Source organism: Momordica charantia (assembly GCF_013281855.1).
Source record: "Momordica charantia cultivar OHB3-1 chromosome 1 unlocalized genomic scaffold, Mcharantia_2.0 BLBB01000001.1, whole genome shotgun sequence".
Lineage (NCBI taxonomy): Eukaryota > Viridiplantae > Streptophyta > Magnoliopsida > Cucurbitales > Cucurbitaceae > Momordica > Momordica charantia.
Genome location: NW_028275157.1, coordinates 13,034,677 through 13,057,813, shown reverse-complemented (window position 1 = coordinate 13,057,813; position 23,137 = coordinate 13,034,677). Strand labels below are relative to the sequence as shown.

General features: G+C 35.0%; 3 protein-coding genes across 8 annotated transcripts; 2 read left to right on the top strand and 1 right to left on the bottom strand.

Annotated features, from left to right (window-relative positions):
* Positions 1–2,481: 2,481 nt before the first annotated feature.
* LOC111023178 (E3 ubiquitin-protein ligase PUB22) lies at positions 2,482–4,522 on the top strand. Its single transcript, XM_022300554.2, has 2 exons — positions 2,482–3,031; positions 3,524–4,522. The coding sequence occupies exons 1-2, from the start codon at positions 2,545–2,547 to the stop codon at positions 4,306–4,308; spliced, it is 1,272 nt and encodes a 423-aa protein (XP_022156246.2). The 5' UTR covers positions 2,482–2,544; the 3' UTR covers positions 4,309–4,522.
* A 1,749-nt stretch (positions 4,523–6,271) lies between these two features.
* LOC111023133 (BTB/POZ domain-containing protein) lies at positions 6,272–11,457 on the bottom strand. 6 transcript variants are annotated; one of them, XM_022300491.2, is made up of 4 exons: positions 11,298–11,457; positions 8,201–8,276; positions 7,169–7,819; positions 6,272–7,069 (listed from the first exon to the last, which is right to left on the bottom strand). In XM_022300491.2, the coding sequence occupies exons 2-4, from the start codon at positions 8,210–8,212 to the stop codon at positions 6,509–6,511; spliced, it is 1,224 nt and encodes a 407-aa protein (XP_022156183.1). In that variant the 5' UTR covers positions 8,213–8,276; positions 11,298–11,457; the 3' UTR covers positions 6,272–6,508. The 6 variants fall into 6 exon arrangements, with proteins under 6 accessions (XP_022156183.1, XP_022156179.1, XP_022156180.1 ...); XM_022300487.2 differs by adding an exon at positions 8,954–9,037 and having other exon boundaries at positions 6,272–7,819; positions 11,298–11,451; XM_022300488.2 differs by lacking the exon at positions 11,298–11,457 and adding exons at positions 8,954–9,037; positions 11,013–11,150 and having other exon boundaries at positions 6,272–7,819.
* Positions 11,458–13,412: 1,955 nt separating this feature from the next.
* RBL15 (RHOMBOID-like protein 15) lies at positions 13,413–22,800 on the top strand. Its single transcript, XM_022300492.2, has 13 exons — positions 13,413–13,596; positions 14,750–14,915; positions 15,842–16,145; positions 16,352–16,384; positions 16,467–16,558; positions 16,660–16,733; positions 18,149–18,243; positions 18,330–18,399; positions 20,089–20,267; positions 20,879–20,927; positions 21,003–21,059; positions 22,244–22,318; positions 22,412–22,800. The coding sequence occupies exons 1-13, from the start codon at positions 13,573–13,575 to the stop codon at positions 22,415–22,417; spliced, it is 1,224 nt and encodes a 407-aa protein (XP_022156184.1). The 5' UTR covers positions 13,413–13,572; the 3' UTR covers positions 22,418–22,800.
* The last annotated feature ends 337 nt before the right edge of the window (positions 22,801–23,137 follow it).

Below are 23,137 nucleotides of genomic sequence, written 5' to 3'. Positions count from 1 at the left end.
ATATTTTTGACGAGCAATAAAATTTTATATTAAGTTTCTACAGTTATATATATATATTTATTATTATTATTATTATTATTTTGATGAATACTAGATAATACTTTTGGTTTGTTTTTTCTTTTTCTTTTTTTGACAAAAAACTAAATTAATACTTTATTGTTGGTTTTTTTTTTTTCATTTTGAAAAAGTTAATACTTTATTGTTTATGACAAGTTCGTTGTATATCATTATTAAATGATTTTCCCTAGGTCAACCTAAAAAAGGAGAGGACTTTAGCTTTTTGGATATAAATGATTTTTTATTTAAATACTATTTTGATTTATATGATTTTGTTCATTTTGATTGTTATGCTTTCAAAACGTTTATATTAGTTCCTGTAATTTCAACTTTTATTCATTTTAGTTCATATACTTTAGAAGCATTTATTTTAAATCCTATACTTTTAAAAGGTGACCATTTTAGTCCATCATTTTTATTTTTATCTCATTTATTTGATTATAATTTTATTATGACACTTCATTCACTAAATTTTTTGAAATGTAACAATAAATTTGTATTATAAAAATTTTCGTGACGGTTGAAAAATATAAAAAAAATAATAATAATTCTCCTTAATAAATATAAGTATAAAGATTTTTGTGTCATTTGACAGTTGTCATTATTACATTCATCTTGACGGAAGTATGGATTTTATTGACTTTTTCTTGACAATTATTGAATGTTATTAAAAGAGTTTGTAGGATGGTTATTAACTGTAATTAAACTTTATTTTACGTGACATTATTTAACTGTCATCGTGAACAAATGTTGATGAATTGTCATGAATATACCACCTTTTTCTGATGGGACATTTCGTCACGACACAAGAAACGTCACGAAAATCCAAATTTATCGTAGTGATGATTTTTAAACGTCATGCACACTCAAATTCAATTTTTTAGAACGCCACGAAAATCCAAACCCAACATTTATAAACGTTATGAATACCCTTCTTGATTCTTAGGAACAAAGACATAACGTAAAACAAAGGAATAATACAACAATTGCTCTTTCCTCTATTGGTCTAAGATTAAAACATTATATAGAAAAACTTTAAAATTTTAAAATTTTCCCTTTAATTTACCTCTCAAGAAAATTTAAAATTCTCGTATAAATGGAAAAAAGTTTGATGGATTCTTGAGCCGTTCTTTCATCACAAAACTTTAAAAAAAAAGTTTTGTGAAATAATAATGAAATTTATTTATGAGTTTTCCTACTACGATCATTTTCGTTGACTATTTCCCACCAATTTGTTTTTTTTTTTTTCTCTTTGGAGGGAAAAGAAAAGGCAGCTCCTAAACAAAAACAACGAAATTATCAATTATGTAATGCGTCATTACGTTATCCTTTTCTCTGCCGCCGTCTTTCCCCAGCCGGAATTGTCCCATTCAAAAAACGTGTGCCAAATCTAGCGGAAATGAGAAAAACCCGACGGACCAAATTCCGCATGTGTCAATATTTCCATCGATATTTCAGTCATGAACAAAAAAAATTCATATTCTTAGCTTGACTTCAAATTCAGATGTAATTTTAGGTGAGAAACAAAATCAAAGAAAGCGGAGAGTGTTGGAAAAAAAAAAGTAATTAATTAACTAACACTTTAAACTAGTGTAGAACTTGTTGCAAGATCTCTACACGCCCGGAAAAAAAGGATCAAATTCTTGACACCCCACCCAGATTTACAGCTTGTATCCTTTCGATTAGTCCATAAGGATCGGATATTCATAATCTTAGTCCATATAATCATGTTACATGAAATGCGCCAAAACCAAAACAACTTAACCATGAGAGAAATAAATGAATTTCAAACCCAGATTTGAATGCTCAAGTAGAATTTGAGGCATTCCAAAAACTTGGAGATCCAACTACAAGAAGAGCAGTTTGTTGTACCGTTGTTTTGTTACTTTTTGTCCGTATTATTTTATTTGACATAGATAGGGTACCGCATAAATCTTGATTCGGAGTGCTGACTTTTCATTTATTTGATTTTTTTTTGGAAACCCAATATTTAAATTGTAATATTAATATAAATAATTTATTAATTTCTACCCGACTCATCAATATTCAATTTCTCGTCAAATATACCTACGTAGTTATATTATTGTATCACTCTTATTACCATTTAATCTGCTATTAAAAATAACACTACTTTTAGTTTCTCTCCCGCATTCTTGACCGATATTGTTTCAATCATATCGAATAATTTCTCGATAAGTTTAATATAGTTATTTTCTCACGTGAATCTCATGCTATTTTGACCAATATAAAAACATAGGCTGTGGTGGCCATATAGATAACTTCTAGCCGCAATACCACCTTCACATTATTCATAATCTTTGTTTTTCAGCGTTTTGACTTCCTCAATTTGAACAGCCAACCCAATTTTGGCATAATATATAAATCCCCAAGTTCTCCCTTATTTCTTCTACGGCTTCAATTCAAACCCATTTTTACAACTTTTCCCAACAACTCTCTCTCTCTATTATTTCTTCATTTTTCTCTCCCATGGCAGAAGATAATCAAGTTGAAGTTGATACTCCTCCTTTCTTTCTCTGTCCCATCTCTCTGCAAATCATGAAAGATCCGGTGACGGTGGCGTCCGGCATAACCTACGACCGGGAGAGCATTGAGAAGTGGCTGTTTTCCGACAAACATACCACGTGCCCCGTCACACAGGTGGTCTTGTCGAACTCCGATCTCACTCCCAACCATACTCTTCGACGAGTGATTCAGGCTTGGTGCACTCTCAATGCTCGTAGCGGCAGCGTCGAGAGGTTTCCGACACCGAAGCCTCCTGTCGACCGGACGCAGGTCGTCAAGATTCTGGCCGATGTGAATTTGTCTCCGTTCTCCCAACAGAAATGTCTCCAACGACTTCGATCCATTGCATCGGCGAATGAAACAAACAAACGCTGCATGGAATCTGCTGGAGTTGTGGAGTTCTTGGCCGGAGTTGTGTGTAATTCCATCAACGTGGAATCCAGCTACCAAGGTAAATCCCAGAATCATTTTAAACCTTAATTATTTTTTTTTTCTAAAATAATGAGAAAAATCTAAAAAATTGTCAATTTTTTTTATCGTAGTAAACACATCGGCATTATTCATATTTAAGAGGTTATTTGTTTAAAGTCTATTTTTTTAATACAATATGTAGAAATAATGGATCGAATCCACGTCCTTTTGATTAGAGATATATATCAAATATGTGGGGTGGAGAATCAAACTCAGTTTATTGATTTGAGATATATACCAAACATGTGGGGTGAAGAATCGAACTCAGTCTATTAATTTGAGATATATATTAATTTGTACTCGGTTTTTAAAACCTCTTTAGATTGGTCTTACGACGAAGAAAAAAAAAATATATATCCATAAATTTTGAGATGTTAAATTTGCCCCTCTATTGCGAAAATTTCCAACTATGACCTTCAACCATCATAAAAATAGAGCTAATTTTATTATGATTATTATTTTTTAAATACAGATTATGCGTTTGATGACGAGTTAGCAAATTTGGGCGACGAGGCTTTGAGCATTCTTCACAAACTCCAAATCTCTGAAGCCGGACTGAAATTTCTTCTCAGCAACAATGGCGGCGTCTTCGTCGCGTCCTTAATCAAAGTCCTGCAGAACGGAACCTACGGATCTCGCGCTTACGCCGTAATGCTATTGAAATCGATCTTCGAAGTCGCCGATCGGATCCAGATCGTTAGCGTAACCGCCGAATTCTTCATCGAAATCGTTCAAGTTCTGAAGGATCAGTTCTCGCAACAGGCCACGAAAGCGGCATTGAAACTTCTAATCACTCTCTGTTCGAGTTTCAGAAACAGAGTAAAGGCGATTCAGGCCGGCGCGGTTCCGGTTCTGATCGATCTCCTCCTCGACCTCGATTCGTCGGAGAAGCGAGCGTGCGAGATGATTCTGATGGCACTGGATCTGCTCTGCGGGTGCGCCGACGGCCGGGCGGAGCTGCTTAACCATGCGGCGGGGCTCGCCGTCGTATCGAAGAAGATTCTGAGAGTTTCTTGGCTCGGAAGCGAGAAGGCCGTCGGAATCTTGTGCTCCGTCGCGAAGTTCTCCGCGAGCCAAAGCGTCGTCCAGGAGATGCTGCGGCTCGGAGTTGTGACGAAGCTGTGCTTTCTACTGCAAGTCGTCGGCGCCGGAAGTAAAGCGAAGGAGAAAGCCAAAGAGATTCTGAAGCTCCATGGTCGGACATGGCGGAATTCTTCTTGCTTGCCTTTGAGTTTGCGATCTTCATATCCACTTTAGAACTTTATTTATTTATTTTCTTTATTTCTTTCTGAAAGTGCATATAGTTGAGTTGATTGATATTTGATTGTATACTTGAAAAATTCTGTACATACCTCTTCCCAAGGGAAAAAAAAATTATTGTACTATACTTTGATGTAGGTTATTATGTCATCTTCGAATTGGCCCGACAGTACAATGTCATAGATTACAAGTTCAAATTCTTTCTTTTCTATAGCATGAACTCAACTAACTGACATTTACTTATTTACTTCAGATTTGAGGGTCGAACTTCATACACTCAATTTATCGTATTAACTTAATTCTTTCTTTTTCCTTTTGTAATGTATATTGATAGGGAGAAAGTCAGTTATTTGCAAAAATTCAAATAGAAACGAATTTAATGTGTTATTCGGATGACATAGATTGAGTGGTTTATTTATTAAAAGTAAGCAATGTTATTTGAGTTCTGTGACTTAGAAAGTAAATTTTTTAAACCAACATTTAGAAAATATGGAATAAATGTTAATCCTTTGTATTTAAATTCATATTTTATGGATGAGCATCCAAACCCATCCTCACTTTTGGGAGAATTTTTTGATTTCATGATTGATTTTGAGGTAGAAAACAACTAGATTTAATGAATCTTGACAGTTTATCATCACCAAGGGTTATACTTTGTTTGATCATAAAAATGACAAATTTTGCGAAGTTCGGACTCAGGTGGCCAACTAACACAGAGAGAATAAAAAGTTCTGATGCTTAAGTTAGTACGAATCCAATCTATTACTCGAGAGAGAATAGTTTCATGTATATGTAAATGAACCGGATCTCTCTATTTATAAGTTTTAGACCTCTGTCGTCGCCTATTGAACTGTTACAAAAGTCGAGTAAATCGTAGCGTGTTGTTTAAAAAGTAGTTAGAGGTAAGCGATGTGAAGTATCTATGAAGATCGATCGTAATGGATATCATAGGTCGGCTTGACCAAGGAGCGAGCTATCCATCGTTTCCGAATAGTAAATTATACTATGTAGTTCTATGTCATTACAATGACATGGAACACACGCGAGAGTTCGACTCCAACATCCTTGACAATTCTAAGATTGTTAGACATTTTTTTAATAGGTTTTGGAGGAGAACTTGTTTTTTATTAATCCCGTTGAAGAACATAGTTTGGAATAGAGTGCGTGTTTGACAATTTTGCTTTATGGAATTCATTTTTGATGAATTTAAGAGGGTGTTTTGATGTGGTAGTTTTGTTATATTTACTTCGCATTTCTTTTTGTGGTCATGCAGATTTAGGTATGGGTAGGTGAGAGATTTTTGAATCCCAAGAGAAAGTTGATTATGATCATTGAGTGATAGAATAGGTTGAATTCGACTTAATTCCTCTCGTTTGAATGAATGAGATAAATAGTCAAATAGTGTGGCATATTGGTTAGCTCCTAGTCTGGTTTTTGCTGAAAGCCCCTTGATTTTCTTGTTGCTCTCTAGTTATCTACTCTTTCAAGTTTTCAACGCGCATACAATTTTCTTGTATATGCTTTTCTTTGACGAGGATAGAGTAGAAAATAAGAGAAAAAGAGAGGATAAAGAGTAGAGGGGAAAAAATTAGGGTGGGGCCATTGAAAAGTAAGAGGTTGTGGAAAAAAGATACAACAAAAGAGAGGAAAAAGAGAAGAGAATGGAAGAGAGCGCGAGGAGAAGTATGAAGAAATATTCTTTGTTTCTTTCAAAAACAAAGAGTACGAAGAAATGAAAAAAAGCTGAAAAAAAAAAGAAAAATATACTTTGTATATATTTATATTTATATTTCTCATTCTTGTCAAATATTTAATAGTGACGTGGACGATACCTATAGGTAAACTACACTGCAATACATTTTAATATTAGTAGTTGTAAACAATATGAACATAGCTCACCAATAATTAATATCTACTCATTTCCTGTTTTCCCGGATGTTGTACTAAAAAAGATAAGTGGTTGTATGAAACTGAAATCTTCTGCTACTTTTTTTCCACTTTTTTTCTTTTTCAATCTGACAAATGCACATGCCTCCAGTTTAACTATGACTAAAATTTTACGATGAAACAAGAGGAGGCAAAACCAGAAAACCTCCACAAAACAATGCTTCCAACCCATGCTCTTACAATTATGAGTTGAATGACAATTCACAATACAATTACAAAACCATTCGAGTTCGAGCTGAGGGCTGGAAGCTTAGCTCGTCGCTGCTGCACCGTGGTTGTCCCCTACCAGGGATAGCCTTCTCTTTGCCACTTTCGACCTATAACACCATACTTCAAACGCCTCTGTTAGATCTGGATAACGTATAACATGTTGGTTCTGCAACCATTCAGTTATAATCTCTGCCTGCTCTCCTGATGGCAATGCGAGGATGACCGAGACGAATGCTGACTCTAACAACTCCCACACATCAGCGTCGATCTTGAGTTTCAGATCATCGACACCGTTGTTAGCAAGACTATCGATCAAGGATTTGGTGGTCCGCACGAAAGGAAGCCAAACCTTCACCATGTGAACCCGTTTTGGGGTCGGGAGAATCACCGAGCCATGTTTGATTGCCTCTAAAACCTTTGCTACCACTTCTATAATCCCTATCCTTGTATCAATGACTTCTGATGCTACACTCGCTTGCTCAACCATCTTGACTATCTTATTTGATGCATCAATCCAATTGGAGACAAACTCCTTCATAGTTTCTAACTTTTTTAGAATCCGACATGCCCAAGATAAATCTGTCAAACAAAAAACTAAAACCTGCATGTTCCTCTCCTTCCCATCAGAGTGTAAAGGATCAAGTACTATTTCTATAAGATTGTTAAAATATTTTAGTAGGCTCTTCACACAATCATTTACCTCTAGTTTTAGTTCGGCATCAGCCATCAATAACGGAGCGTCATCGTCATCAGTTAGCATGTACTCAATTTGTTCCTGGGCCGAGGGCTTGAGATCATGCATGTTAGAGAAGGGGGATGATGTAGCCAATCGAAGGGCGGAAAGAAATATCTGTCTAACAAGAAATGGATTGACTGGTTGGAGACGAGCAAGAATTGGCTTGGCTTCTGGTCCCATATGAGGTATCACCTTCAGAATTTCCTCCTCCTCGTCTTCCTCCCATGGTACTGCTTCCAAGTAATTCACACAAGCACTAATAATGTTTTTGCACTCAAGCTCAAATGCCACACCGAGGATGCCGAGAACCGTTCGAACATCATTCCATAAGTCATCTGCTGGGATATCCATAATGACATAGAGAAGGCGTAGAAGATTTACATGGTGATCAAAGTTTGATTCTAGACAAAAAACCTCAACACAGTTTCTTGAGTCAAGAATCTGGCATGTTGGCCATTTCTCAGAAAGGCGATCGGCAAAATACTTGCTCTGTTGAGTCAGGATATGGGAGTGACAGTATAACCATTCATCTCGACCATCTTTTGTTCTAAGCCTCACGACAACATCACTGGTCGACCGATCACCAACCTGGCAGCGAGTTCCAGCTTTATTACTCTGCAGGAGAGCGGAGTTAATAGTGAAGAGAAAGCACAATAATAAAGTACACGTCTGAGAAGGCAAACCATGATCAATTGTTTGAGAGAATGCGAACTGCATACGAAAAACAGGAAGTTGAGGGGGGAGGGGGCATGGAATATCCATATGCATCTGTTTTTTTAATAAATGAGAAACCGAGCTTTTATTGAGATAAAATGAAATAATATACAAAGGACATACAAAAAATACTAGCCCAAACAGAAAGAGACTGACCTATAAGAAATGACCCAATCCAAAAGAATAACACCTAACTAAATGATTGCCTCATATAAATCAATTGAATGATTGACGATAAAGAACCTATTTATAAAAATTAACTGCTGAGTAAATGTAACTTACAGAATCGTCCATCAAAGCATTATATGCTAATGTGCATGCATTTTATGCATCCTTCAATGTTCTGTTTGACAAAGGCCTACATTAAACAAAAAGACAAAATTGGAGGTCAATCAAAACACAAAATCTAAGACTGTCACCAAGTTGGAAAAGTTTCCATTCAATACAAACAGCATGATAGGAGCTATGAAGAGCAAATTGAAATTGCAATAACGGACAAAAAGTTTTCTGTAGGTATATTAGGATACAAAATAAAGCATGATGTGCTTTGGTGCGCACTGAAATGTACAAACAAGAATAATAATTTTCTAGTACTTTTATTTTTAATGGAAAACAAACTCTTTATTGATATTTGAAAAGTTATAAACTAAAGACTCCTTTGGGAGTGAATCTAAAAGTCCCCACAGCAAGAAGAATACATTAAAGCTTAAACAATCTGAATAGTATTTACAAGAAAACTTTCCAAAAAGAATTTTAGGGAACAATAAATTTTATTTTAGGGAACAAGAAAACTTTCCAACAAGAATTAATCTCATAAAACGAGCAATTGCAAAAATCTTCAGAAAGAGTGATCCAAGAAGCCCATGGAACTTTGTCCTATCAAATATTTTCTCCCAATGAACGTTTCTGTTCTCAAAACGCCATTGATTATTTTCAAACCAAATATCCACATATATAACAGTGCTTTTTCTTTTCTTTTTTTTATAAGAAACATGTGTATATATTACTTGCAATGTTGATCCATAGAACTCTTACTTTTCCTCTTAAACCGTGACCACGAAGAAAATTGTAGATACTGTTTATAACCTTGAAATCAGAAACCCAAGAGCATCCAAAGATCTGAAACAATGGGTTTAGGGGTTAGAGTTTATGGTTTAGGATTTATGCTCTGTAATTCTTTTTCTTCATCATAATGACCCCAAACTGTACAGCCCTAATTTAAGAAAAAGCTGGCTGTGCGCATAAGAAAAGAAAATCCAACAGTCTAAAAACCTAAAAGGCACGAATAAAAGAAAAATAGGTAAACAGATATATTAAACTAGTATATCCAAGGAAAGAAGAAGGAAGAATAAATATAAATATAATGGTAAAAGGGTAAGCAGTGGGCTGGGAAGGCAACAAGAACTTTACGCTCCCCCCAAGTTGGGTTGTAACTATTGATGAAACCTAGCTCGACCTTCAAATCATCAAAAGGAATCCTTGGCAGAGCTTTGGTGAAGATATCTACAACCTACAATATCTCAACATGTTTCGTGCAGAAATGATGATGGGATCTTCATCCATGCTTATGGTAGCTTGGTTATATCAACAGTCATCCCTGGTTCTTCTGACTTATTTTTAATTCGGTGCAGATCTTAATCTATACCCTTTCACATCATCCATGAGCCACAACTCTAAATTAATCTTCAACACTACTTGATGATATTACTAATTTGGCAGGTGAGTTGTTACACACTCTTTAGCAGATTTCAATTCCCATGACCACCATCTTGTTGTCTTAATCGACCAACTCTCTTTGTGAGATCTAGGTTAGTGTGCATTTAAATACTGTACCTGGCTTCTGTTCTACTTACCAAAAATGGCCCACATAGAGCTCTTGATTCCGTGGCATAGATCAACAAAACAGCTGCACTATCCTACCTATTTAAAGTTTGAGAAAAGGTCAAGACTCGAGGGCATTGTGCCTCCAATGCCTCTAATGATAGGTTTTATTCAATAGAACTCGCCCAGGGCCTCACTAATAGTTTCTTGATTCTCCAAGTTATTAGGTTGCTCCTAATATAAGTACAATAGCATGGATGGAAGCATCGAGATTTTTTCCAGCTTTACATGGGCAAACTGATTGGGCTAAGAATTATTCATATAGGGGACTACCATGTTTTGATGCTAGAGTTCATTAGAAACTTTAAAAGAGCAGTAAGATTGATTGAAGGGCAACCCACAACTTCATCACTGAACCAGAGGCCTATTGACTAGGGTTTAAGTTTCAGAAAGATACAAGCTAATGTAAGTTCTGAACGTGAAGGCTCTACATATCGTTGGAGTAGGCAAAAGGGTGAATGGCCAGTTTGGAGCCTAAAGGGGAGCAACTAACTTTGTTATAATATAAATGAATGATTTCAATGTGGCCTTAGGAATGGGTCACTATGAGTCTAGGACACAAGGTTATAGTGAGTAAATATATCCGAATTTTGAAGGGTTGGTTCAGTCTTCAGTCGGACTTGGAAGTGTAGAGCGTATCCCTGAGCCTTTGTTCTGGCTGCCAGGAACTGGTCAAGAGGCTTTTTGCTTTTAACTTGGGACAAGGAAACAGTATTAGCTTTTAGAACTACATCGGCCGAGATGCTCAGCCTCCATCGATAAATTTCTAATTCCCTACACTCTACTAACAGTATCAGCTTTTTAATTTGCTAATGTATTGGTGCTACCTTTGTAACAATAGTGAAGAAGAGTTAAATAATATCTTCCTCAACTGTGAGGCAACTTAAAATTAATTGAGGAGAGCTAAATCAGCTCTGTTAAGATTTATGAACTTAGGTGGAAATTTGTATCTGCAATGTCAAGGAGCTGAAGCAGATTCTAAAGCTTTCCACACTTTCTTTCATTAATTCATCCTGCTAATTTCATCTTAGAATAGCACCTAATAATCCAATTCAAGATTCCAACAGCCACGAACCAAAAATACCAAGGAACTGAAGATCAAAACAACTGATGTATCATAACGCAGCAAAAAAAAAAAAAAAAAACTCAAGGAGACAACACAAAACAAAAACGTTCAACAGACCCATTAAACAGCACCCGTTAAAATTCTTACAGGAAGAAGTAAAATCACTGATTCACTCCCAAATAAATCAATCGGTCACTCGGCACTATGCATCAACACACAAGAACACCAACCACAGCAAAACATGCAAAATACACTAATTCCACAGTAGAACGAAACTCAAGCATAGTTGACAACACGACAGCAAACGAAACGAAGACGAACAGAAACTCCCACTTCGTTATTCGATCACAGAGCAATGGGTTCAAAAAACTGAAGCTAGATCCAACCAAACTCAAAAAGAAAAACAAGAAATTGAATATGGGTAATGGGTACCATTGGATTGGAGAGGAGAAAAGCAGGGAATTTGAGGCGAAGGAAGTAGAAGGCGCTGTGTCTCTGGTGTCGTCTGGCTCAGTCGCTCGGGTTTCTGTGAGAGTTGCGTGGGCCATGGCGGTGGCGTGGATCGCAATCGGAAGGGGTTTGATGGACATTTGACACTTTGAAATTTGAGGGTCCATAATTTATATAAATCCAAACTTTATCAAGCACTACAATTATGGACTTTTTTTAAGATATTATTAAAACAAAACTATTCTTTTTAATATTTAGTAGTAATGTTGTTTTAAATTTTTGCTAATTGACCCGACTTGAAAGGAGATGTCTATGAAGAGACCACTTTAATATGAAATGGGCTCGCGTTAAGAGATAAGAGATGACATGTTGTCATGTTACTATTTTGTTTTCTTAATTTAAAATAATGCATATTTGAAAAAAAAAAGTAGGACAATAAATAACGGATATCGTCTCTTGTCAATCGAATTGTACGTCAATTTGGAAGATTTGTGATTTGAGGAGGACTAGAGTCCTAAAATTATAGCTATTTAAAATTCTATTCAACTTATATGTGTGCGCGCTATATATTTCTTTTTTCTTTTTTACTTTTTATTTTGAAATTTTTACCCAATTAGTGGGAGTTATCGAGAGGGTGGAAGAAAAAAAAATAGGTGGAAAATTTAAAGGAGTGTTATTTTTTAAGGTTATTATGTAGTTTATAATTAGGGATGGCCAAAAAAAACTTGCGAACCCGAGGTTGGAGAATCCCCAATTTGACCTGGGACAGGGAAATGATTTCGAGTTCCATCCACGTCCCCATCCCCGCCCCATTTAATATTTTATTATTTTTATATAATAATATTAATGATATTAATTTTATATTCACTTTTTATATTGGTAATAAAAAAATTAATTAAAATATTAAAAAATATATATATTTATAATAGGGAATTCCCGTTCCGTCCCCACCCCAAAATTTCAAGGGCGAGGATAGGGAAATAATCCTCGACAGGGCGAGGACAGGGATGGCCCAACTCCGTTGCCATCCCTATTTATAATATTCTTAAAAATAGTTTTATTTTTAGTAATATTAAAAACAAATCCCACTATTTCTTTAGTATTTTTCTCTTGCGATTGTATTTAAAAAGGTTTAATATTATGGGTGGATCGAATCATTTATATAGCATAATACTCGATAGAAATAAAATATATATATATATTATCTAAAAATGGAAGTTTTTAATTTCTCCCAAACCTATAATTGTTTATAATATAAGACAAACTTTTCGTCATCAAAATTTAATGTCACTAGAGACAAATACATTATAATTAAAAATATTAGCATACTTGCAAAAAGCACCAATATAAATCCCGATTTGATTAATTACTCCCCTTTGTTGTAGTACAACAAATATAGACTTTGTAGATTTAACAAAAAAACATAACTTATTTACTTAAAAAGGTCGGAGATTCTACATATTTATCGTGTGTGTGTATATATATATAAAACTTTCTCGTAATTGAATTCATTACCTCTTAGTAAAAAATTAATATCAATTATCGTTGAACTAAACTCATGTTAAAAAAAATATGTTGTAATTAAACCTTTATCTATATTCGTGAGTGTTCGAACTAGTTTACGTACACCTCGACTAATCTCACACGGTAATCGTCTGACCTTACCATATTCTGTATCGGAAAACACATAAGAATTACTAATTCCTAAGGTAAGTAGTCTTCATGGGATTTGAATCTATTTTCTCTCAATTCACCGTTGCCCCTTTAGACCAAAATTTTATAGAATTTAAAAATCTTATAATTTGAAAATTTGATTGTATAAATATTCATATAAGATATAATTGGTTAAGGGTGTGTGATGGTAACCTTCCTTTATACTTTTTTGCTATTATTTTAACTTAATTGTAATTAATATATATCTAATCAAATTACAAGTTGAAACCTCCGATCTCATTTATACTTAAAAAAATAAAAAATTTTGCAACTCTCCCAAAAATCAACAACTTAGATTGAATATAAATTAATTTTGATTATAGATGCTGTGTTAACTGTTAAGAACTAGTGAGCCCTATGGGCAAAAATTAATTTCACAAGAAAAGGAACACGAATTCGAAGAGACCCATATTGATTTTGAAAGAAAACCCGGGAGATAAAACGAGTTAATTTTTAACTATTCATTCTGCATAGCGATTGAACTTGCTTTTAGTACTCTTCAGTCTTGCTTTCTGAGAATTCGCGGGAATTTGCGAGCAAGAGGATGAGATCCAACATCGTCACCGAGGTAAACTTCGATTACCATTTTTCAATGCAACCTTCAATTTGGCCTCATCTTGCCCACAGTGTCGGAATCCCGTTTAGGAACCGTATGACTGTAGAAGCAAGCTAATTCTCGTCGAATTCGCTGGAAAATAACTCTTCCGGGGTTCTTAAGAGTTGTTGTTGGGTGTTTGATTGATTGCTTTTGTTTAAAGAAACGCGTAATTAACAAATAAGGTATTGAAACAATTAGCTAATCGAGTTTCTGAAATGCCACCGTAGTTGAGTTTGTTGATTAATTAAGCGTTTGATACGCTTCCGAAATTTCACATATAAAGAAATAATTAGATGGTTCGAGGGATCCAGCCTCAAGGGGTTTTTTTATTTTAGTTTTCTTCTAGCTGGCTCAGCCCATTGGCAAGCAACTGGTTTCCATCTCATAGCCGCTGAATTGCTATCTTAGTTGGCAAATGTAGAAGTACACAAACTTAAAGTGAGAATTGGGACTGTGTCGAAATCCTGATGTAATTTCCTCTCTCTCAAAGTTCACCTCTGTTCTAATGAATCAAACTAGGAAATGGCACAACTATCATATTTATGTTCTTCCCAAGTCGCTTCAAGTGAAGATAATCCGTGCTATAAGGATATGACATTTTTCTTTCCACTTTTTTTATGTCGATTCAATGAGGATTATGGAGAAGCTGCAGTTCCAATTGTTCTAGTAGTGAAGTTGTGTTTGGAGATTGATATTATTGCTAATCTTTTCATTTAGTTAATAATACATATAGACAGGGAGGATGGGTACGACAATTATGGGGCAGTTGAAAGGTATCTTGTTCTTCCACCTTGTTGACAGTATCAAAATTATTCAGGGGACTTGTCCATAGGGTTGCAACCTCAAATAAACCCAATCTCCCACTGCAAATTCCGTTTCTTTTGGTGCCTTGCATTATACATTTGCTGATCCGGCCTTTAGTTACATTTGCTTAACTTTCTATTTTGCTGTATGGGTAGTTCATTTACTGAATTTTGCCCTCTAGCTAGTTGTTTAACCAGAGTAAATTGGCCATTATTATTAATGTCAAAGCTTGAGAATTGGCATCATTATGTATTTCCTAATATAGCAGAAAAAAGAAAATAATAATGACCCCCTCCATTTATATTTTGGTGGTTGATAGGCAGGATTGCCAACAAGGGTGGGGCAATGGTGGGATGGCATTCCGTTCTTTACTTCAGCTGTTGTGATAATCTGTGGAACCATTTACTTGGTCTGTCTCTTGGTTGGATATGACTCATTTGCCGAAATATGTTTCTTACCTGCGGCAATCCTATCAAAGTTTCAAGGTACATTTCTCTTTTTTCAAATACGTAGTGGTTGCTTTTTATGTCACTGAATCTGTTATTCACTCTCATTCTCTCTCTTAGTTCCTTTTTGTAGTGCTTTTGTTTCATGTTCCTGATATATATTTATGATATATTTGTTTCTCTCTTTAAGCTCCCACATGCACACACTCACAAGTCTGCACCATGCTTTGTTGGGATTTATGACGGACAATTATATTGAGCCAGCTTTTGCAGCTTGAAGGAAGTGATTTTGATTTTTCAGCTTGTCAAGATTGTAGTTGTTTTGTTCTTCAATATTTTTATTCTCTTGTAATTCTTGGAGCCTTCATTCTTTTTTTTTCCCTTTTTTTGTCATTTTTCGCTCTCATTAGAAGTTTGGATCCTTGAACATTTGTCTTCTTTTTCATATTATCAATGAAAAGTTTGTTTCTTGTTTAAGAAAAAAAATATCTTGAGCCAAATAATACCTGTATATGATCTTTCTTCCAAGTAGAGCAGTTTCCAACTTGAACACATTTGTCTCAAAATTTTGCATCCTATAATTTTTACGTGAAGGAAAATTTTCCTTCATGGTGGATTTTTCAGTTGGCATACTGTCTCAACTAAATACTAATTAGTATCGTGTTTGTGACAAATGAAGAAGTAGAACAAGTTGAAGTATTTGTAACAAAATTATATATGAAGATATCCTTTTAGATTAACTTGTATTTCTTACCCAGAACTGGTACTTTGTATCATGATCTCTACACATAATTCACTTTTAGGTAGAACCAATGCTCCTTAATTTATAATTTCTGATTTTTTGTGACTACACGGCATATATATACATTCTGTGTTTTCCCCCCTTATTACTTTGTCAGTTGTTATATATTAAAGTAGGTAAATTATTTTCGTGGTTCTTAAGGATCTTTGGTTATTTTATGCAGTTTACAGGATTTTTACGTCTGTTCTTTTCCATGGCTCACTACTTCACGTTTTGTTCAACATGTTGGCTTTAGTGCCTTTGGGTTCTGAACTCGAGAGAATCATGGGATCAGTCCGCATGCTCTACCTGACTATTCTCCTAGCCACAAGCAATGCTATTATTCATCTTTTCTTTGCAGTTATCATGGCTTATAACCCCTTTCGTCCTTATGAGAACCCTATGAATGAATGCGCCATAGGATTCTCTGGAATTTTGTTTTCATTGATTGTCATAGAGACAAGTTTGAGTGGAGTTCAATCTAGGAGGTAATTATTTTAAACCAATGACTCATATTACATGATATTATTGTCTTTTCTCTATTACATTACCCATTTTTCTTATGAGCTTTGCACATAAATTATATGTAGGATAATCCTATTGTGTAATCATATTTGATAATATTGATAAATGCATTTAGGTTGACTAACATGTTCTTTTTCTCTTCTTTTTCCCCTTCCCTTTGTCACTGCAGTGTTTTTGGCCTCTTTAATGTTCCTGCTCAATGGTAATTGTTATTAATATGATTAAACTAATTCCAAATATCTTGGGTATTCACATTAATAATTGGTTGAAGTGGCGTGGTTTAGGTATGTTTGGATTTTGTTGCTGGTGTTCCAGCTTCTAATGACAAATGTCTCATTTCTAGGGCACCTATGTGGCATAGTGACCGGATTTGCATGTCAGTTTTTTCTATCTTTCCACTTGCCTATCCTTACACCAAATATTTCTATATTATTCTGTGGAACTAAGGATGCTGTTTTTCTCTTGTCAACAATGCAGATACTTATGGGCTATTAAACTTTCTATTACCTGGAACGCCATTTTATTCTGCTATTGAGTCTTCCTCTTTGCTTGTAAGTGTTTTGTTGCATTGGAAATAAGGCGAATGAGATTATTACTGTTACTTTGGTTGTAACTGTGTTGATTCTAGCGTTCTTGATAGTTATAGTGATTGGTGAGACTAGAGGGCATCTTGACAGCGTTCTTTTGTTGGCGCATTAATTGTAATCCTTCTAAGCTGGACAGGTGGGGCTACTTAGTGGGGTGTGAGGTTGGTTCTTTTCCCTCTTCCTATTTGGGTCTTCTCCTCAGGCATAATCCTAGTAGTGCTTTTTTTTGGGATTCGGTTGTGGAAAATGTTTTGAAATGCCTTTCTTCTAGGAGAGAAGTTTCTTTTCTAAGGGGGTAGACTAACTTTTATCAAATATATCTTGGGTGAAATTCCGATTTACTTTCTATTTTTGTTTATGGTGCTCGCAGTTGGTAAGCCCTTAAAAAGTTCATGAGAGATTTCTTGTGGGAGGGGATAGAGGAGGGGAAGAGTTCTCATTAAGTTAAATGGGATTTGGTGACACAACCATCGTTGGATCTGGGGTTTAGGCATTGGCAATGTGAGGGTGTGAAATGAGGCCTTGTTGGCTAAGTGGTTATGGCGCTTTCCTCAGAAGCCTGACTGTTTATGGCATAAGGTTATTGTAATCAAGTACGGTCTATGTCCCTTTGAGTGGACCTCGAAAGGGGGCTTGAGATGCACTTCCAGAAAGGAAGTGTTAGATTGAAACTCCTTTTTGGTTTAGTTTGGCTGTCTTTTTTATGCCCTTGTGTTATTTCATTTTTATCTCAATGAAAGTTGGGCACCTTTTCAGAAAAAAAGAGAGAAAAAAAAAATTCAAGTAACCGTTTTGAAGAGTGAGAAGCCTTACACAACTGGTCATGATTGGATTGTAGAACTATGACCTTGCTTGTGTGATATTGCACACTTCAACACTTCCTTTGGGCATCATTTGGGGCACCCTTTTTCAATATTTGAAAATGGATGCTTAACTTAACTTGTTTCGACTTTTGGATTCTTTAGTTTTTGTTTCCTTTGTTGTTTGGTCCTTAACGTTGCTTTGTTCTTTCATTCTTATCTATGGGAGTGCTTACTTATCACAAAATAAAAAGAATAAATTTAATAATATTTCTATCGACCATTATCTACCTCTTATCTTCAGAATGTAAACTCTATCTTTTTAGTAGTTATATCTAATAGATATTAAATATTCTTAAACCATCAACCAGTGTCAAAATTTAACGAGACTTTGCAAGTTTTAGTAAATTTATGAACTTTACTCCGGTCATCAACTACTATAGATACTGATAGGCATAATGCATATATATAGAAAGTTTTTTTTCTCCTCTTTTTTGTCCTTTTTCATTTTTATTGAGAAGGTGATCTATTTTTCTTTGCTTGCTTTCTAGTTTTGTAACCTTTTTGATTTTGGTGCAGTCATCTTGTGTGAGGCGACCTAAATTTATTCTGTGCTCTGGTGGAAATCCTTCTGGCCAACTTCCAACATATTCTGGCCAAAGTACCATGTCCAAGTAAATTCTTACATTGATCATATATTTATTATACAATTGCTTGACTACAAACATGTCTTTTCATTTTACCTTTTCCATTTTAACAGTGGGGTTTCTTTTGGTAATATTTGGAGAAACTTATCTTCATGGATGCCGTGTAGAGAGACAGTTACTCAGGTATCTTATTCTCTTAAATTGGTTAAAAACTACTTCATACATATATGATTTGGCTTTTGATGTAGAAATAGTTGGAACGGGGTAGCTGATAGAACAGGGAAACTTGAGACAAAATACAACCACTTAAGCCAAATTATTTGTTAGGCCATGTAATGTTCACTTATTAGGAATGAGAATATTTACCTTCGATCCATAGTGTTTATTCTGTTACAAATATGATTTCTTTACTGTGCTCCTTTTTCTATTTCCTTGTTTGGTGGCGCAATGGCAACATTTTACTTTTCTTCTTTTTCTTTTTAAATTTTATTTATTTTGTTTTTTTTTTCTGTTACACTTGTCATACATTTCCAATTGTAACATACCCTCAAAATATGAAACTGATGGACTGATAAATATCAGGTTTGTTTGACATATTCTAAGAAGAGGATGAGAGAATTGGGTTGCTAGACGAAGTCGATGCAAAGGGTATGAGCTATATAGGGCTTGGGTAGTTAGAAGTAGCAGGGTCCACATTTTGTAATTCTGTTATTAATTGATGGGAAGGCAAACGTGAGGGGAGTGAGGTTAGCATAAAAGTGAATGAAGGGAAGGGAGAGGGTTACAGAAAAGTTGCGTGAAGTCTGGGATAGTTGCAGAATGGTTGTCATGGGCTTGAGCACTAGTATAAGATCTCTTTTCATGTATCCACCAAAGCTATTCCCTTCCATCTACTCAATGGTTGAGCTTCTTTGCCATTACTATGCTGTGTCGGGATCTTCTCCTATTTCATTCATTGATCAACTCCTCCTGGAGGATTGTCATGCTGCCTTGGATGACTTAATTCAATTTGTCACATGTCCAGCAAAAGGTGAAGGCTCTATGAGGATGGCGAGCAAAGGAATTGAATTTTTTAGGTTGGGGACAAACTGCAATCCTTATCGAAGTATTGGAATGGTGGCTTATAAAGTTATGTTTTTGAATAAATCTTATCTATATCTCATCTTTCTTGTTTCTCAACTTTGGCCTATTCTCCCAGTCTCTTTTGCCCGAACTTTCATTTTATTTGTAGTTCCAGTTAAACTTTTGCTGTTTTAGGAATAAGTACTTTCATTTCCTTTGACTTGTTTTTTACTTATTTCTTCACTCTTTCAAGAATTTGTATCTTTGAACTTTTTTGTTCCTTTTCATTATCTTAACGAGAAGTTCGTATCTTGTTCAAAAAAAAGGAATAAGTCCCAACCTTGAACCAAACTTCAGGTGGGGTGATGGAGGTGTACACATTCAGTGGGAAGATCAGCCAGATCTTTCTATGTCACCTCGAGGACAAGGTGAATATTTGGGACAGTGGGTATTGATAAGCCCAAGCCACCTGTAATGTTCACTTGTGCCAGAAGGAAGCCACAGGGTGGGTTGGTTGACCTTTAGCACCATTGATTGAGGTGGTTAGTTTTCTTGGTAGTCATAACTTGCCAAGTGAGTGAGTTAATTTGTTAGGAGTTAACAAGAGAGAACTTATAAGTTACATGTGGAGATTGAAGAAATGAGGACAGTGCAAGCTTCTGGAACCTTGTAGGCTTGTAGTCATGAACAGATCAATAAGATCTCTCTTATTCATTTGGATATTAAAAAAATCATTCAAAGTGAACGTTAAATATTTCAGTGTGTTTTCATTTTTGGCCTTGTTATGATTTGAAACTTGATGTGGTACAGCCACAACAAGACAGCAGATTTCCCGGACGTGGAAGAACACTTGGTTCTGCTCACAACCAAACAGCTTCTGGTGATGATTCAGAGTTTAACCTGCAGACTAGGTTGTTGGATAGGAGTTCTGCAGACCGTCCCCTTGAAATGGCAGTAACTGGTGCAGGTCATCAGTCATCTGATGGAAGGTGACGCGATATGATTTTTCATTTGTACTATGAATTATCTAAACTCTAAAGTGAATTGAAAGTCAATCTTGTCAGAATTTGAAGTCTCTTTTAATACTTGTTCACTTTTTCTGTGCCATTCTAGACATTGTCTATGATGTGTTGACGTTTGCAATTGGTAAAAGTGACGAAAAAAGTGTCCATGTTGGTATTTCAATTTTACAGAAGTCTAAAACCATGAAAAGTTGGAACTTTGTATATACTTTTTCCTCTGAAAGAATGTATATTTTTTTTATATTCTTTTCCTCTCAAGAAAACAAATTATATTAAGGGGCTCTTTGAGAATGCTTTGGAAATGCCAACAGTGGTTTGAAAGGCTTGCAGATATAAAGAAGAAACTAATTTCTGGAAATATCTAAGTTCCCTTAATGAATATTTGATAGTGTTCTTACCAGGAGCATCGACTAAAATAACTTTCAGAAAGTGCTTTTCATTCTTGAAGAAGCATTTTATATGAGAAACCAAACACCCTTTATAAGTGTTGATACAGAAATTACAGTGCTATAATAATGCAGTCCCATGCTTGGTTTTCTTATCCCAACATCTTAGAGTTTTATTATTGATTCTGTTAGGCAAAATGATAGCACCGTTGTAGATCGAGCGATCCCGAGACAAAATCAGGTTTCACCCCTTCTCCCTCCCTGCCCGACTGGCTCGTTAAATAGTATCTTTGGTTTAATTGTAAACTTATTGCAGAACTCAGTTGCTTCTGATGCAGAGATTCAGAATCTAGTATCCATGGGTTTTGAAAAGGTAATCTTTCTACTCCATATCATTGCAGTATCCCTTTTCTTCTTGTTCTACAATATTTTAGTGAAATATAGATGGGCAGATACTCTCTTCCCTTACCCCCCTGTGTTATATGTTTAAACTGCCATTATCATTAGTATAGTTCTCGAATCGTAAGTCTTTCCTAACTAATCTTTCCTAACTAAGAAGGTTCTCACCAGAATTAACAGCCTTATTCGTCAATTCTATTAGTAAACCCCTTTGGCCTTTAGGCTTTATAATAACATAGGAGGTTTATGCCCCCTTTCCGCATTCTATAGATATTTGCTTCCAACTTTATCGTTAGTATAGTTCTCGAAATGTAAGTTTTTCCTTCCTAAGAAGGTTATTACCAGAATTAGTAGCCTTATCCGTCAATTCTATTAGTAAACCACTTCAGCCGGCTTTACTAATAGCATAGGAGGTTTTATACCCCCTTCCTGCATTCTTTAGATATTTGTTTCCAACTTTCTTATGCCTTTATACATGCTACTTTTAGACTTACATTTTCTTCATACTCATTTTGCCCATTAATCAAAACGGAAGCTTCTATTTGAGAGACCAAATTTAGAAAATTCGAGTTTTTTTGTACACTTCTAAAATACTAACTCGTACTACCAACGTTTATGTTGGCAACACACTTGTTTCATAACACACCATTATGGTATACTTTTAGAAAAATACATATATGTAGGCCTATTTAGCTCGTTTGGTAACGTTCTCATTTTTTGTTTCCAGTTTTTGAGAAATATAAGTGTTTGGTAAAAATTTTAGAAACAAAATTAAGTTTCTTGTTTCTTATTTCTATTTTAGTTTTTTGATAAAACATAAATAAAAAGGCGTTATGCATAATAAATATTAAGAAGTAAATCTAACATAAAAATTTCGAATATTTAATTTAAAAAATTAAATTTCATATAATAAATTTTTTTTTTCAATTTAAAATTCTATAGAACAAGAAAGAAACAATAAAATGGTTACCAAACACGTTCTTAAAAAAGTAAAGACGACAAACAAGAAACATTTACTAAATATAGTTGTATTTTTATTTATTAAAAAAGAAGAAACGATAAACAAGAAACAGAAATGTTACCAAACGAGCTCTTATATATTCCTTTATTATTATCGTGGCAACTTTGACTCAAAATATTTGGTAATTCTTATAATAGACCCAAGTAGAAGTTGCTCTTGCAGCGGCGGATGGGGACGTAAATATAGCAGTCGAAATTCTTATGAGCCAAAAGGTTTGTCTTTCAAACCAGTATAAATTCATGAGTAGCAACTGATTTAGTTTAGTGTGTACTTTGCTAACCATGGGAACTTATGAATCTCTGCAGGATTAAGTTGAAAGTTGCAATTACCTAATTGAGGTTACGCCATGTTTTTGCTTGGTCATGGGATTGGTTGTAATTTCATTTGGTTTGTGTTGTATATTTCTAGGAAAACTTTTAGGCTTCTTAGAGGACGTGTTTCGATCTCGAAAATGCAAGCAAAATTTTATAAGAAGAGAAGGCTTATGGAAATGTAATTAGATGCATAGCTTAGCTATACTGTCTTTCAGATGCTGCTTTGCCTAAAGGATGATTTGTTGGCCCTAAAAACTAGTTCACTAGATGGTAAGTTATGCATAATTCTCAAGGGAAAAAAATATTTTAAGTGAAAACTTACCTTGTATTTGTAGCATTCAAACAGCCTCGAATAGAAAGTTGGATTTATATTGGATCAATTGAATGCATTTTTGGAGAAGATGCTGTAGTAAGCTACACTATCGATAGAATAAAAGATGAATTGCAGTAATATAATTGCATATAAGACAAGATTACGGGTGGTTATGCATGGCTATACCTGTAGTTAGTTACATTGTCTTATGTTTATCTCCCGGGTAGTTATTTTTGTCCGTATATAGCTGTTAGAGGAAAATGTTTATCTCCCGGGTAGTTATTTGTCCGTATATAGTTGTTAGAGGAAAAATAAAGTAATCTTTTGTTCGGAGTGTGATTCCTCTCAAACTTCTAGTTATTTTATTTTACCAAGTTTAAATATTATTTTAGTTCCAGTAATTT